The sequence below is a fragment of the Octopus bimaculoides genome, chromosome 27, assembly GCF_046866305.1.
Source record: "Octopus bimaculoides isolate indiv1 chromosome 27, ASM4686630v1, whole genome shotgun sequence".
Taxonomy (NCBI): Eukaryota; Metazoa; Mollusca; class Cephalopoda; order Octopoda; family Octopodidae; genus Octopus; species Octopus bimaculoides.
In genome coordinates, this window is record NC_142954.1 from 19,410,855 (window position 1) to 19,428,356 (window position 17,502).

General features: G+C 37.0%; 1 protein-coding gene across 1 annotated transcript in view; it reads right to left on the reverse strand.

The window, feature by feature from the left end:
- Positions 1-17,262, reverse strand: part of LOC106872870 (chymotrypsin-1) — a 25,206-nt gene extending 7,944 nt beyond the window's left edge. Inside the window, exons 1-5 of the mRNA XM_052977235.2 lie at positions 17,130-17,262; positions 12,399-12,561; positions 9,267-9,391; positions 8,356-8,487; positions 1,970-2,112 (exon numbers count right to left, since the gene is read on the reverse strand). Coding sequence (XP_052833195.1) covers positions 1,970-2,112; positions 8,356-8,487; positions 9,267-9,391; positions 12,399-12,561; positions 17,130-17,184 — 618 coding nt within the window. The 5' untranslated portion in view covers positions 17,185-17,262. The remainder of the gene's footprint in view (positions 1-1,969; positions 2,113-8,355; positions 8,488-9,266; positions 9,392-12,398; positions 12,562-17,129) is intronic.
- Positions 17,263-17,502: the final 240 nt, after the last annotated feature.

The following is a 17,502-nucleotide window of genomic DNA, read 5'->3' on the forward strand; positions in this document are numbered from 1 at the left end:
ATATGTGAATTACTGTAGACCTACCTTGTATTCAATATTTCGGGGTTATGACCCCATTTTCAAGAAATAAAAACCTTATAGGTATTTTAATAATTATATACATAATTATAACAAGGGATTGGCTATGAACCGTGTACAAGATCCTGTTTCAAGCTTAAGGTAAAAAAAAATATACCTGGGTCTCTCATCGGCAAACGATATTTCATAGTATATATTTACGAGTACCTACACATACGTATACGAGCAGCGACTTCGTACAGCAATATATATACACACTCGTAGAAATATACAGTAAAGTAGAATTCTCATGTATCTTTTCAACCTCTTTTCAAAACAAACTCTGCAGTGAATGTAGTTTTGATCAAGGAGTAAATTTTTCAAATAGTAATTATAATAAAGGTTAAAAGTCATTAATGCTTTTACCAAGGGGTCAGCGTGGTAATATAAACCTTATAGGTAAATTTTACCAACATTTTAATAATTATATACATAATTATAACAAGGGGTTGGCTATAAGCCTCTCCACGCGCTAGGAAAATAGAGTGTATGTATATATATATATAAAAATTTTTGCTACCCTCATATTTATTAATAATAATAATAATAATAATATATATATATATATATATATATATATATATATATATATATATATATATATATATATATATATATATATATATATTACTAATAAACCTGAGAGTAGCAAAAGAATTTTAGAAATTCTATTTGCTACCAGTGGTCTAGCGAGAAGAAAATAAAATAGTCAATAGACTATATATTATTCATTTAAATACAGTGTGCATTTAAATACATCAGAGATGTCCATAATAGGACATCAGGACATCCCTTTCGAAATTATCCCTAATTGTGGTGTGGAGTTTTGGCTGCTCCTTCTAGCGGGTCAGATGTCCTATTATGGACATCTCATGCTATGGAATATCGTTTGCTGATGAGATCGACGATGGGAAGGGTGACTTCCCTTTGCAAATACTGATAGGGCACAGAAAGTGTGTCAGTAGCCAGCTGGAGAAGGTGTTCTCCTGGGGCTACAAGCTAGAGTAACATTCATCCTTAGTGGTTAACCACATTAAAGCGGCAAATATACTATATATATATATATATATATATATATATATATGTATATATAAACTATAGATATCGCTATATATATTCGTTGTCTGTATTTGAGTATTATCAACATAGGAGTCTTTAGAACTATTTGTAGTGAAGAGTTAGCTTTGAATGACAGACTGAAACACAGAAATATTTTAACCCTTTACCTGTCTTGTGTATCATATAATACACAGGACATATTTCTATGGCATCTATGCATCATATATGATACACATTCACGACTGTCTTTTCAACCCAGGAAAGCTTTATATCACTGAGTCTTGCTTAGGAATCTCTATCACATATGTTTTATCATCTTCGACCATTATTTGATTATTTCATTAATACGATGGACTGGATAGCCAGAGAATTAACTGAACCAATAATCAAAGACAATTCCAACTGTGACCATCCCATTTTTTTTAGATATAATATGACTACATTAGATGTGTGTATTTTCATTCTTGTTTAACCTTTTGCCTGTCCTATGTATTACAAGTGATGGCATCCATGCATCATAATATGGTACAGTTCCCCAATATTCTTTCAACTTGTGAGTTATGAAAGGAAAGCTTCATATTACTCAAAATGTATGAAACAAATGTTAGCTAAAAATATATGATAAACATTCCCAATATTTTATTTCAGCCACGAGAGTAACTTGGATTTAAGAAAGGGAAACTTTATATTACTCAGAACAGGAAACAAGGGATAAAAAAAAATCTGAAAACAAACATGGATGTTTAATACAAATTTATGAAAATGCTTTGCACAAGCAAAGGGTTAAAGAAGAGAAGCCAAAGGGAGACCAGCAAAAACAACAGCGTCGATAAGAAAAAAAAATGGTACTTACTACACAAGTTGTCTTCCCGTTGTCTACGAGCTCTCCTGCACAAATATGTTGATTTTTGATATCTTCTGCATGTTCAAGGCATGTATTCCGTGGGACAATAGGAACATGAGCACGATTTAGTACTACTGATGTACTGGAGTTAGCTGCAGAAATACAAAGAATCATAAATAATATTCGGGTTAAATTCAATTGCAAGAAAAACACCAAAAACTGTATGAAAAAGTTAAGGAAGAGCGTTAATAACTGCCATATTGTTCGTGCGAACAGAGGAAGAAAGATTTCGTCGGTCGTTAGTGTTCGTTAAGTTGTATCACAAGAAATCACAAAGAGAATGAACAGAGCTAGTGCTTCATTTGGTAGGCTGCAGGAAAGGCTGGGGAAAAATAAGGTACACCAGGCTATAATGCTTTCTTGCCTGCTGTATGGAGCTGAAATCTGGACAGTCTATAGAGTTCAAGTAGACAAGTTACATACATATGTGATGAGACAGCTGCGACAAATGAATATCACTCTACTTGACAAGATTAGGAATGAATAGATCCTAGAATGTGATGGTCTGTCTTCTGTGATGGAAGTCCTCATAGATAGAAATTGATGTTGGTTGGGACACGTACACACGATGGACAACAGCAGACTCGCTGTTACTCCCAACAATGCAAAGGGAAAATAAACCATTGAAGACTTAAACTGACATTCAAAGATACTGCAAAATGAAATATGAAGTGGAAAGGAATTGCTCAAAAGAAATGCTAAACTTAAGCGAAAAACCGATCAGTATAGAGAAACCTTTCTAACTCATGCCAAAGCCATGAACATTCATAATCGCGATGACTGACTACTAATAATCAAACACACACGCACGCACACACACACACACACACACACACACACACACACACACACACACACACACACACACACACACACACACACACACACACACACACACACACACATTCACAAAAAGAAACAAAACAAAAACAAAAGACGAAAACAGGTGGTGTAGAAAACAAACAGATGTATTAGTATAATGCTCGGGAAGTGAAAAAGTCTTTAACGTTTCGAGCCTACGCTCTTCCACAGAAAGGAACACAGAAAGAAACAAGGAGAGAAAAAAAAAAAGAATGTGTAGTGGATATCGATCTATCATGGTCGGGGCAAATTTTAGTAGTCGTCCCTGGTGGATTTGACTGAAGACAATCAGTCACCATTTGGCCCTAAGTTCGAAATCATGATATCAAATTAAGCAGCATTCCTCCTGCAGACCTGGCAGAGGTAGGATGGTATCATCGTTCGTTGAAATTTTTTACTACCATGCCTGTATTAATTTTGTGATTCTTCCGTAGCATAGAAGTATTTTGTCTTCTATTTTTAGAGATGCAGGTGCTCATGTAGTACACTGCCCAGGTGTCGAAACCATAATGATATGCGTGGTGCAGCTGATGATATGGTGTGTTGGATTGTTGGTATGGCTGTTTTGGGGATAGTATTATAACACATCCTTTTGATATATATATATATATATCTTTCATCTTCATCTCCCTGTTTAATTATCCGGAGTTCGGCCAAGATGGGGCACCCCCTTGAAAGGGTTCTAACAGAACGAATCGAATCCAAAACTGTTTTTTCTTAACCTGCTACTTATTCTATTGGTGTCTTTTGACGAATCCGCTTGGGTGTCAATCGATGATGGGAGAGAAAACACACACACATACACATGCGCATGCGCAGATGTATGTATGTATGTATGTATGTAAATATGCATATATACGACGAGTATCTCTCAGCTGCCCTCTATCAAATTCACTTACAAGGCTTTGGTAGGCTCAGTAGAGGACACCTGCTCTAGATTCCACGTAGTGGGATTGAACCAGGGGCCAAGTGGTTGGAAAGCAAACGTCTTAGTACACAGCCACACGTGTGCTCACAAAATTCTAGTAAAAATTGAACTCACGACCTTTGGTTTACAAGACAAATGTTCTACCCACTGAGTTGTCGAAGCCTATACCTATACATACATACATACATATATATATATATATATATATATATATATATATATATATATATGTATATATATATATATATATGTATATATATATATATATGTATATATATATATCTATATATAAATAGTTCATATTTTCACAGGTTTACGCACACACACACACACACACACACACACACACACACACACACACACACACAGATATATGTATGTAAGTATATGTGTATGTATGTATATATTTCAAGGGTTGAATAGAAAAATTTGGCGAAAACATAACAGCGGAAAATTCACAAAAAACAACGGAAAAATGGACAAAAATATAATATACGAAAATTTCGTAGCTGATTCCTCATTAGTCAATGCCCAAATGTATGTGTGTGTATATATATATATATATATATATATATATATATATATATATATATATATATATATATATATATATATATATAAATATGTATACATGTATACATATATGTATATATATATATGTATATATATTATTTTATTTAAAAGAGTTCCAACTCTGTCTGTTTTTTATGTTTTATTTATATTCTTGTAAAATTAATGTGGGATATAGAATATGGAATATATAACATATAATATAAAAATAGATGGTACAATGAAATGAAATATTGAATGTCTTATTGAATATATGAAATGTATCTATCTATCTATCTATCTATCTATCTATATGTATATATATATATATATATATATATATATATATATATATATATAGCGAGAGAGAGAGAGAGAGAGAGAGAGAGAGAGAGAGATAGATATGAAATTAGGTTTACATGGTGCGATAACAATAGCGTTGCATGTTGTGTTGGTACTGCGCTCCATGGGGTAACCACCGCCAAATAACAAGATCAAACCAAATCATGAAATGGAAAGCTGCCAAAGATATCTGGAACGCCATTTCCATAAACCAATCAAGTATTTCTTATACAATGAAGATGATTATTTCAAAGAAATTATCAAACGACGATGACGACGACGACGACGACAATAATAATAATAATCCTTTCTACTATAGGCACAAGATCTGAAATTTTTGTGGGAGGGGACCAGTCGATTACATCGACCCCAGTATATAACTGATGCTTAATTTGTCGACCCCCGAAAGGATGAAAGGCAAAGTTGACCCTGGTGACATTTGAACTCAGAACGTAACAATAATAATAATGAGGAAGAGGAAGGAGAAGAAGAACAACAACAATGATAAAAACAATAATAATGATGATGATTACGATGATGATAAAATGACATTAATAATGGTTTCAAAATTTGGCTGAAGGCCAGCAGATATTATACGCCACCAAATCCAATAAACTAACTTAATGAGACTATGGACCGTGAAGGATCATTCATTCCTTTTGATACATATTTACGTATATATATATATATATATATGTATATATATATATATATATATATATATATATATATATATATATATATATATATATATATATATATATAAAGGTTATGAAGGGTATTGGAGCCAACCAAACCCTAAAGATACAGGTAATACCGAGTAAGTGCTGTATACCGACTAGTTTTGCCCCTGACATGGTTGCAACATGAGTGGGGAATATAACATAGGCCGTGTATTAGCGTGTGTATATATAAAGAAAGAAAAGGATAACGAGACCAATGGCAAAGTTAGAATTATATTTTATGTATAAAGTCTTACAGCTGTTTCAGGGAAAATCCAATGTGTCCCTTCATCGGAGACGGTAATAGTAGAAGAAAGGATTATTACATCTATAAGAGGAGATTTGTAGTAAGAAGTGAGAGCGATGCGCAGAAGCAAGAACAAAGAAGAAACAGTACTTAGAGTATAGTTCCATTCCAGCAGTAAACATCTTTCTTTATATATATATATATATATATATAAATATATATATATATATATATATATGGTTCAAATGTGCAGAAAGCAAAAGACAGACAGAGGTGTAGAAACAGCTAGCAAGTGTATTAGTTTCACGCTTGGACAAAAAGTAAAAGTCTTTGACGTTTCGACCCTAGGCTCTTCGACTGAATGGGATGAAAGAAAAAAAATAGAGAGAGAGAGAGAGAGAGAGAGAGAGAGAGAGAGAGAGAGAGAGAGAGAGAGAGAGAGAGAAAAGCGGAAAGAGAAAATTACTCCGCCTTCCGAAATTACTCAACAGATATTGGTCGGCCCGGTGCTGTGTAGTTGGACGGAACCCAAACTGACGTGTTTAAAAAGCGAGCCTCTTCACCACACAGCCTATTACTTCTAATTGATCGAATATTCGCTTAGATCTTCCCATTCTTGGACACAGAAGCGTCGTGTTTGTCACAAAGTCGACAGTTATATTGCGTGTTTGAGTTGAAGAATACAGTGATGGATTTATATTGTAAAAAAGAACTCGAGAAAAACGTTGGTATTTTGTGACTTTCACGAAGACTTTTGTTGCGCAATACTGGCATAGAAAAGAAAAATAGAAAACTTTTTAGCGTCAGTATATAAAATTGGGTTTGTTAAGAGACAAAACAAACAATTTGAGAAAGAAAACACTGGAATTGTACAGGAAGAAAACACTGGAATGTTCTGGAAGACCTTTGGAACAGACAGAAAAAAATAACGAAGGAAAAACTGAGATAAAACTTGGTATTTATAATAATGTTATTTAGTTTTAATACCACAGGAAAAAAAAAAAAGTAAATATTTGTTTTCCTCGGCTAATATCAAAACAGAAGAGAATAATTGAGAGAGAAATAAGAAAATTTCTCGTTTGTTTGCCATTGAAAATAATGACCTCGCATTTTCCGAACAAGAAGTAGAGAACAAGAAAACTCTCTCTCTCTCCCTCCCCTCACACACGCACTCACACACACACACGCACACACACATACACACACATACACAATAAAAAAAGACAAACGTTGATTGTGATTTGTCATTGCGATTTGAAGAAGCTAATTTGTACAAATTTTGGATTTTAAATGACGATAAATATACGAAATTAATCAAAAAAATTTGACAGTCTCGGTACAAATTTTCTGCAATTTATAACCGAAAAATGTCATTTTCTGATGTAACATAGACGATCAAATTAATAAATAAAAAGTAAACTTAAAAGGCCTTGGTTATGAAATTAATGTCTGTTTATCAATTATCTTTGCGTATTGGCGAAGTCATAACTATATATATATATATAGTGAGAATTTATAAAAAAACAAAAAGCGAAGATGTATTAGTTTAACGCTCGGGAAGTGAGAAAGTCTTTTACGTTTCGAGCCTACGCTCTTCGACAGAAAGGAACACAGAAATAAACAGGGAAAGAAAATAGAAAAAGGTTTTGTGGCTAACGAAAACGAAAATGAGCCAAGACAAAATAACAGCGTGAAGAGTGGCATATAATTGAACAACAGAGACTAACACAGCTATATGGGATACCATATAAGTTTTCGATTTATTAAAGCTATCTGCGCTTCCAGAGAATGTATGGTGGTTATTAAATGGTAAATAAGACCAGGTCTATTTGAGAATGGGAAATAATCATAAGAATCAAGTATTCATCAAAGTTGACATGCCGTTAAAAAAAAAAACAGGTTTACTGTCTGGAAATAAGAGAACAGTCGTGGGTATGCGTTTTTGGTTCGATTGCCGTCATCAGCACGGCAGTTGTCCAATGTTAGCTCTAAAAGGAACTTAGGTTTATATAAATAGAGTAGATCACATTTATGGAGTAAGTAATTTGCATCATTTAAACAAAAATGAGCTAAGGGAAATAACTCAAAGTAACCAGTAGCATGTATATGAACAAAATAGACAAATGCAGGTATATCAGCATACAACATGAACTCTAGATTTATAAAAATTATTTCCACCACTAGAGGACGTGTCAATTACCCAATATCAATTAAAACCAACCCACTTGAGTAGGGGATACAATCACAAGAATAAAACCTGTCTTTTTCCTTAATAGAATGCTAATGTTTCTGCAACAACAACAACAACAACAACAACAACAACAACAACAACAACAGCAGCAGCAGCAGAGAGATATTGAGGGATCATCTCCGAGGTTACTTAACGGTGTTAGCAATAGCTGTGAAATGTTCTCCAAATCAGACACACCGCCATCTTAAAATAAAGACGTGATGGTCACGACTGGGATGCCTTAGAACACGTTTAAAAAACAACAGCAATGATAACGACAAAATGAGGGGCTCTCCACGTTGTCATTCGATATCGTCGTGATTGTCACGACTGGAACACAATCAAGCAACCCCTAAGAGCAACGATAACAACAACAACATTATCAACAACAACAACAACAATATTGATGACAATTGGGGACAGAGTTAAAAAGTGCCTTTGGTGCTGTCTACTTACCTGAAGATTTGCCCCATCCTGCGATATGACAATCTCCAACGAATTCATCTTCAGAGGTGGCCATCTCGATGGGTCTAAGACAATCCGATACAGGTACTGCCTTGCTCAGTTTGATCACAGCAATATCATTAACTGAAAGTATGAAACAACGCTATACTTCAGATATTTGCTATTCAGGAAATTCAAATAACAAAGATTTAATAACGGATTTAAAATGATTCTTTCCACTATAGACACAAAGTCTGAAAATTTTGGTAAAGGAAGTTCATCGAACCCAGTGTTTGACTGGTATTTATTTTATCGACCCCACAAAGGTTAAGAAAGCGAAGTCTACCTCGGCGGAACTTCAACCCAGAACGAAAAGACAGGCGAAATGCCACTAAGCATTTTTACCTGGCGGGCTAACGATTCTGCCAGCTCGTCGCCTGATGGTAGTAAAAACATATTGGCTTCAAATTTTGGCATAAGGTCAGCATGTTCCGGGGAAGGGAGAAGTCGATTACATCGACCCTAGTGCTCAAGTGGTTCTTATTTGATCGACCCTGAAAGGGTTAGGGGTAAAGTCGACCTCAACGGCATTCGAACTCGGAACGCAAAGACGGACGAAGTGCCGCAACGCATTTTGTCCGCCGTGCTAATGACTCTGCCAGCTCGCCTCCTTAGTTATAATAACGATATTTTCTGCTGTAGGCACAAGGCCTGAAATTTTTTGAGGGAGGTTGACCCCGGTACTCACCTGGTACTTATTTGATCGACCCTGAAAGGATGAAAGGCAAAGTCAACCTCGATGGAATTTGAACTCAGACCGTAAAGACGGACGAAATGCCGCAAAGCATTTTGCCCGCCGTGCAAACGATTCTGCTAGCTCGCCACCTGGTGATATAAAAAGTACATCAAAAGTATTATATTACCAACACTGTTTTCTTTCTCTTCATAGTCTTTGTGACTCACCACGGCTTCTGCTAGGATCCGATGGCTCATGAAATACTTGTTGGTGCTGCCGAAGAAAGCTTCCACACTTTCAACATTAGAATCTCTGAAGCAGAAATGGAATGAAACGGCGGCAAACAACATCAGGGCATCGACACATCAATATATCAATAATTTTTTTTACTATATACACAAGGCCTGAAAATTTTGGGAGGAGGGGACTAATCGGTTACATCGACCCCTGTCCCCGACTGGTACCTATTTCACCGACCCAGAAAGGATGAAAGGCAAAACCGATCCCAGCGGAATTTGAACTCAAAACGTAAAATCAGAAGAAATGTCGCTAAGCATTTTGTCCAGTATACTAACGATTCTGCCGGTTCCGCTTTGATGATGATGGTGGTGGTGGTGGTGGTGGTGGTGATGATGATGATGATGATGATGATGATGATGATGATGATGATCCTTTCTTCTAAAAGTACAAGGCCTGACATTTTGTGGGAGAACACTAGTCGATTACATCGATTCCAGTATTTCACTGGTACTTAATCTATCGACCCGAAAGTATGAAAGGCAAAGTCGACCTCGGTGGCATTTGAACTCAGAATGTAAAGATGGACGAAGTGCTGCTAAGCATTTTGCCCGGCCCGGTAACGACTCTGCCAGTTCGCCAGCTTATCGCCACCTAACCCTAGGGTTAGGGTTTGCGCCAGCTCGCCGCCTTACGAGGGCATCACTATTGATTAGGGTTAGAGTGAAATGCGTGGGTTAGTGATAAGGGTTTTCGATTCACGATTGTAAAGTAATGAGTTCGAGTCCCGGTAGCGCATTAAGTCCTTGTGCAAGACACTTTATTTCACATTGCTCCAGTCCACTCATCTGGCAAAAATGAGTTGTACCTGTAAGTCAAAAGGTCCAACCTTATCACATGATGTGTCACGCTGAATCTCCCCGAGGACTACGTTAAGGGTACACATGTCTGTGGAGTGCACAGCTACTTGCACGTTGATTTCACGAGCAGGCTGTTCTGTTGATTGGATCAACTCGAACCCTCGTCGTTGTAATCGACGGAGTGCCAGTTTACTGGACAGGGTCTCCACGTTTCCTGGATTGGAGTGCCTGTAGAGAAAACTGAAAGCCGCGGAACAAAGAAAACTAATGTGAGGTCAGCAATATCGGTTGGAATTCCTGGAGAAGGTCTCAACTCTTTCAATATTGGAGCACCCGTCCAGAAAATTGAAAATGGCGAAGAAACAAGACTAGCATGAAGGTATCAAGTATTGCTGGAAAGGTCCTTTCTTTTTAACATTTTAGCCCCTGTCATAGAATTTAAACGAAGGTGGTGAACAAAGAAACGGAGTATGAGGGCAAAAATACTGATTAGATGTACTGGAAAGAACATACACGTTTTCTTTACTAGAGTCCCTATGGAGAAAATTGAATGAAGGTAGGGCGAACAAGTCTAGTATTGAGACTTAGGGCCTCCATATTTTTATATTGGAAGCCATGTCAAAGAAGCTGAACGAATTGGATGAGGAAAAATAATTATTCGAGCTTAGTGATTTTTCATTAGGGGGAGGGGCGGCGGACGGTTTTGAAATTTGAAGAGGTGAAGACAAGATATAATGTTTAATAAAAATAAAGTTGGTTTTTGGACTTTTTAACTTGTCCAATGCCATGGGGAAGAAAGAAGAATTATGTGGATATAAACCTTGTTTTCAATGCAACCACATTAGGGACCAAGACTTAGACATTGTGATGAAACTTACAGTACCAAATAAAGGTTTCAATTTTGGAACAACGACAGTAATTTTAGGAGAAAAAAGAGGAGGAGGAGGAGGAAGGGTAGGAAGTTAGTTCATTACATCAACCCCAGAATTTGATTAGTGCTTAATTTTATCGATCCTGAGATTTGAACACAGAACGTAGAGAGCCATATCAAATACCGTAAAGCAATTTTCTGATGCCCTAACGATTCTGCCAGAATTTTGGCACAAGCCTAGCAACTTTAGGCAGACGATGCCATTGGATTAATATGAGATCATAGCCCTCGGTGTTGTTATTGAATAAAAGTGGGATGATTGGTTTCAATGTTGCTATAGCATTTAAAATCTGACGATGAACTCAGGTGTTGCTATTTTGATAAAAGTGTGATAATGGGCTCAAAGATTGCTATTGATTAATGTGAGATGACTGATGCAAGAATTTGCTATTTATTAAGATGCAGGTTCAGTTTAAGTGCTGTTATTCTGATTTAAGTTTAATGATGAACACAAAAAAAAAAAGGATTTGCTGTTTCTATAATTCTCCTTTATTAGCCATGATGCTAGACAAGTTAAAAAAGTTGGAAACCATCTTAATTTTATGATACAAGTTGAATTGTCCGTCCACTTTCAATCATCACGGGCCCTTTCATCGTTTTTGGGGGCCTTCTGCTTCTCACTATGAGACTTATCTACAATGGCTAGCAACATTAGAAGCACCGACTAGTGTATGGGGTCTGTGATGAGTGATGCAGAAGCAGAAGCACCGACTAGTGTATGGGGGCAATGATGAGTGCAGCAACATTAGAAGCACCGTCTCGTGCATAGGATCAGTGGTGGGTGTAACAATAGCAGAATCATTGTTTAGTATATAGGGGCAATGACGAGTGTAGCGATTGCAGAAGCACCGTCTGAAGTATGGGAGTAATGATGAGTGTAGTAACAGTAAAAGCACCGCCACGTGTCTGAGAGCAGTGATAAGTGTCGTAGCAAATGCAATAAACATCGTCTAATATATGGGAGCGATAACATAATGTATATCTTAAATAGGCCATGAGCTTTGTAGAGAGTTATCAACAGATCAGAACTAAATTATATTAACGTCCTGAAGAGTGAGTGTTGTTTTTAGAGGTGAGAGGTGGGATTTACATACCTGCGATATTATGTCTCTAGAGCTGATATGAATGACCATCAATGCTTCGAGGCCGAATTTTTGTAAAGACTTCACTGGATTAAAATGCATGATTAGAGAGGATGAAAGGTCCAGTTAAAAAAAGAAAAGGGTGGGGGTCGTTTGTTCCTTTAATTTTCATTTCCTTAAAAAAGTATCTCAATATTTTATATACTTACACACAGTGCGCAGCTGTAAGGACATGCGTAAAGTCTATGAGAGAACCACCGCACGCGAATCGTTTCCCGTTCTTTTTAATGAGTACAAATACGATATGAGGGAACTCACAGTTCTTAGCTTGGGTTCCTTTCACGATATGATGTGAACGAAGATATCTGCATTCTGATAATATATCAAAGAAATTATAAAATTATCAAAGTAATACACATACGTATAAGATAAGGCAAATGATAATTTGATTAAAAAAAAAAAATTATGCAGCAAAAGAAAAAGATGATAAGGGTGAATGACTGTGAATTTTAAAATATTTTCGGCAAGTGTAACAGACAACTCCAGAAAGGCTTTGGGCATATTCTGACCTCTTCAGCGAAGCATAGTCTTCATCGTGTTTAGCAAAGTTGAGATGAAGAAATCACTAAGGAAATGTACGATATTGTACTAATATATATATATAATGTATGGAGAGAGAGAGAGAGAGAGAGAAAGAGAGAGAGAGAGAAAGAGAGAAAAAGAGGGGAAGAGAGAGAGAGAGAGATACGATGGGCTTCTTTCAGTTACCATCAAGGAAATCCACTGACTAGGTGATAGTAGATGTGTCCAAGGTGACACACCGTGGGACTGAACCCGGAACTACGTGGTTGAGAAGCAAGTGTCTGACCACACACACACACACACACATAGATACATGTATGTATGTATATGCATATATAATAACAGCTGGTTATTAGTATCACTACAACAAATGAGACCATAATATGACATATATATATATATATATATATATATATATATATGACATGGTATGATATGATGATAATTGCTCCATCTTACAGATGGTACCCGTCCCATCAACACACACACTACACCCCATTACACAGCACAGTCACTCCGTTGATGAGCCCTCAGAAGACGTTTAAGACCAGATGCTGACTGATAGGGTTTAAAACACATGTGATATATTATTCAAATTTCTTCTATATCTTTACCCTTTGGAATCTGATTCGGAAAGAATGTTTTTATGAAGTAGCACGTCTTTTAAGTCCAGTTATTGTCTTACAAGTTTTGTGACGTATGACACAAATCGTAAGAGGCTGTTGGTATCCAAGATTATTACCTATCTATTCCCGAGCGTTAAACTAATACATCCTTTTGTTGTTTACACCACCTGTCCTCGTCTGTCGTTTTTTTTCGCAAATTCTCCCATATATATATATATATATATATATATATATATATATATATATATATATATATATATATATATATATATATATATATTTGTTTCCGACGAAGAGCTCTGCTCGAAACGTCATACTCTCTCTCTTTCCTTTCTCGAGCGTCTAGTAACACGATCTGTATCACGTCCTCACGTTGTTGTTTTTTGTAGTTGTTTCTTTTGTCTTTTTCCTTTTTTTGAACTTATATATATATATATATATATATATATATATATATATATATATATATATATATGAAATGTTGGGACATGCCAGCAGATGGTGTCTAGACCATTTAGCATATAGTCAAAATCTGCGATACTGCTTGCAGCGGGCCTTGATCAGTATGCAACATTGATAAGTCAAAACAATGACGAAGCATTGATGTCTGTCGCTCCGAGAAAAGAGCTGATGCGAGGTGTATGTCTTACTTTCAGGTGATTTTTTACACCAAGTGCTTAGAGAATATGTTGTCTTACGCATAAAAACCGCTGCTGAAACACGAACTTACACAACACATACTCTGTGTGTGTGTGTCTCTGTCTGTCTGTCTGTTTCTGTTCGATTTTGTTTATGTACCTCAAGCTGTTTTCTAATTCATATTTGGAAACACTATAGCAGGACACATAACAAAGGATATATAAATAGAAATTAGAGAAATAAATACTTAATAAATAATTAGAATCGCAAATAGCGGGTCAGTCCACTTAGGGTAATTCGGAGTAAACCCCACGCAAAAAATCTCAGAAAACTCTGTCATCCCCATTGCATGCGAAAGCAATAATAATAATAATAATAATAGTAATAATAATAATAATAATAATAATAAATGGCCGGATGGAGTACCAGGCAGTGGCTCTCATGGTTTCTGATCTTAATTGATTGAAAGTGTTATCATGTACATTGTTTTGTCATAAAAGATGGGCTACAGCAAATGTTCTGCTTAATACCACAAATTTGCTTGTCAGTTGTTTGACCTTAACCAGTTGAGCACTGCTCTCTCACTCAATAATAATAATAATAATAATAATAATAATAATAATAATAATAACAATAATAATACTTTCTACTATGGGGCTAGTCGATTACATCGACCTCAGTGCTTAACTGGTACTTACTTTATTGACCCCGAGGATGATTAGTAAAGTCGGCCTCAACGAGATTTGAACTCGGGAAGTAAACAAGTAGGAGAAATACTGCTAAACATTTTGTCCGACGCGCTATCAAGTTCCCTTACTACATTAACAACAACAGCAATAACAACAACAGTAACAACAACAGCAACAACATCAATAACAACAACAACAACAACAACAACAGCAGCAGCAGTAATAAACTCTTTCTACAACAGGGGTTAAGTTCAATTTTTAGGGAGGTGGGTAAGTTGATTACATCAAACCCAATACTCATTAGTACTTATTTTATCTACCCCGAAAGGATGAAAGGCAAAGCCACCCTCAGCAGAATTTGAACCCAGAATGTAAAGCTAGAGGTATTGCGCTGCTAACAATTTGTCTAGTGTGCTAACGATCCTGCCATTTCGCAACCTTAACAATAGTTGTTGTTGGCACTCCGTCGCTTACGACGTCGAGGGTTCCAGTTGATCCGATCAACGGAACAGCCTGCTCGTGAAATTAACGTGCAAGTGGCTGAGCACTCCACAGACACGTGTACCCTTAACGTAGTTCTCGGGGATATTCAGTGTGAGACAAGACTGGCCCTTTGAATTACAGGCACAACAGAAACAGGAAGTAAGAGTGAGAGAAAGTTGTGGTGAAAGAGTACAGCAAGGTTCGCCACCATCCCCTGCCGGAGCCTCGTGGAGCTTTAGGTGTTTTTGCTCAATAAACACTCACAACGCCCGGTCTGGGAATCGAAACCACGATCCTATGACCGCGAGTTCGCTGCCCTAACCACTGGGCCATTGCGCCTCCACTTAACAATAGTAATAACAATAATAATCTTTTTATCTGCCAGAAGAGCATCAATTGAGAGTAACATTACAAGAATAGTTCACAATTTGTGAGGGTGCAGCAACAACTGCAACAACAATACTGTTTCAAATGTCCAGCACGTTCGAGGAAGGAGTAAGTCGATTACACCGACCCCCCAGTGCTGAACTGGGACTTATTTTTTTCAACCCTGAAAGGATGAAGAACAAAGAGATACCGACAGTGCGGCGCGGTAACGATTTTGCCAGCTGGCCGTCTCAGTAATAGTAACGAAAAATTAATTTTTTTATTTGCCAGAGGTGCGCAATTGAGAGGAACATTACAAGTGTAAGGGCAGTTCACAATTTGTGACGGAGGGTGGGGGTGTAACTACCATAACAACAACAACAATAATAATGATGATTTCAAATTTTGGCACAACTTTCTCTCACTCTTACTTCCTGTTTCTGTTGTGCCTGTAATTCAAAGGGTCAGCCTTGTCACACTCTGTGTCACGCTGAATATCCCCGAGAACTACGTTAAGGGTACACGTGTCTGTGGAGTGCTCAGCCACTTGCACGTTAATTTCACGAGCAGGCTGTTCCGTTGATCGGATCAACTGGAACCCTCGACGTCGTAAGCGACGGAGTGCCAACAACAACAACAACAACATTTTATCAATCCAAAGAGGATGAAAGGCAAAAATCAACCGCGGTGGAATTTGAACTCAGAACGTAAAGACGGACAAAATTCCGCTGAGCATTTTGCTCAGCGTGCTAATGACTCTGCCAGCTCACTACTTTAGTAATAATACTAACAGTCCTTTCTACTAAAAGCACAAGGCCTGAAATTTGGTGGGAGGGGACTTAATCCCAGTGTTTCATTGGTACTTAATTTATCGACTCTGAAAGGATTAAAGACAGAGTCGACTTCGGCGGAATTTGAACGCAGAATGTAAAGTAGACGTTCTGAGTTTAAGTTACGCTGAGGTCGACTTTACCATTCATCCATTCGGAGTTGATAAAATAAGCACCAGTTGCACACTGGGGTCGATGTAATCGACTTATCCCCTCTCCTGGATTTGCTGGCTTTGTGCCAAAATTTGAAGCCAGTAATAATGATAATAATAATAATAATAATAATAATAATAATGGAGGAGCATCATAGCCAAGTTGGGGGAGCATCATAGCCAAAATTGGGGGAGCATCATAGCCAAGTGTTGAGAGGAATTCTTTGGGGTTTGAATAATTCACCTTTGGAAACATGGGTGTTTTGCTCAACATCCTTAAACAAACCTTATTCAGGGACCTTTTGAGCAGGATGGGCTACTCGACCTGAAGAAAATTCTAACTGGGCCCTACCTGCGAGGTCATGCGCTGTTTATCTTCATATAAGATCACCATGTCACGTACATATGGTTGTGATCCACGTGCCTGGTGTACCTTTATCAGACGGGTAGTCATGATGGGTATACTGGGCTTCGTATATTTTACCCCAGTGTCACTTTGATGGCATGCACTGCTCTCTCACTCAATGATAATAATAATAATAATAATAATAATAATAATAATCGCATAAATACCTGTAAATGCAAGACAAAGTAGAATAATCAAACTTGATGCTAAGAGATAGACCATATTTAAAGTAAGAACTTAAAACATGTCTGCAAAAGTCTTTTTATACCAGGAACGAATGGCAAATTATACTGGAGAAATCATTCGCACTTAACAGATGTCATGACACGATTGCGTTTTCAAATCGACCAGGCGTCGGTTCAATACGGTCTTTGTATACTGCAGTCTTTTCAAATGCTCTATAGCCTTTGTTAAAGAAAAACGGTTAGCAAAGTGGTTTCTTTCGTAGTCTGAAATATTGAAAATCCTTCCCACTTTTCTTCTCTTTCTCTTTTCCATTCTCTGTATTCATCTCTCCTTCATTCTCTCTCCCTCTCTCTC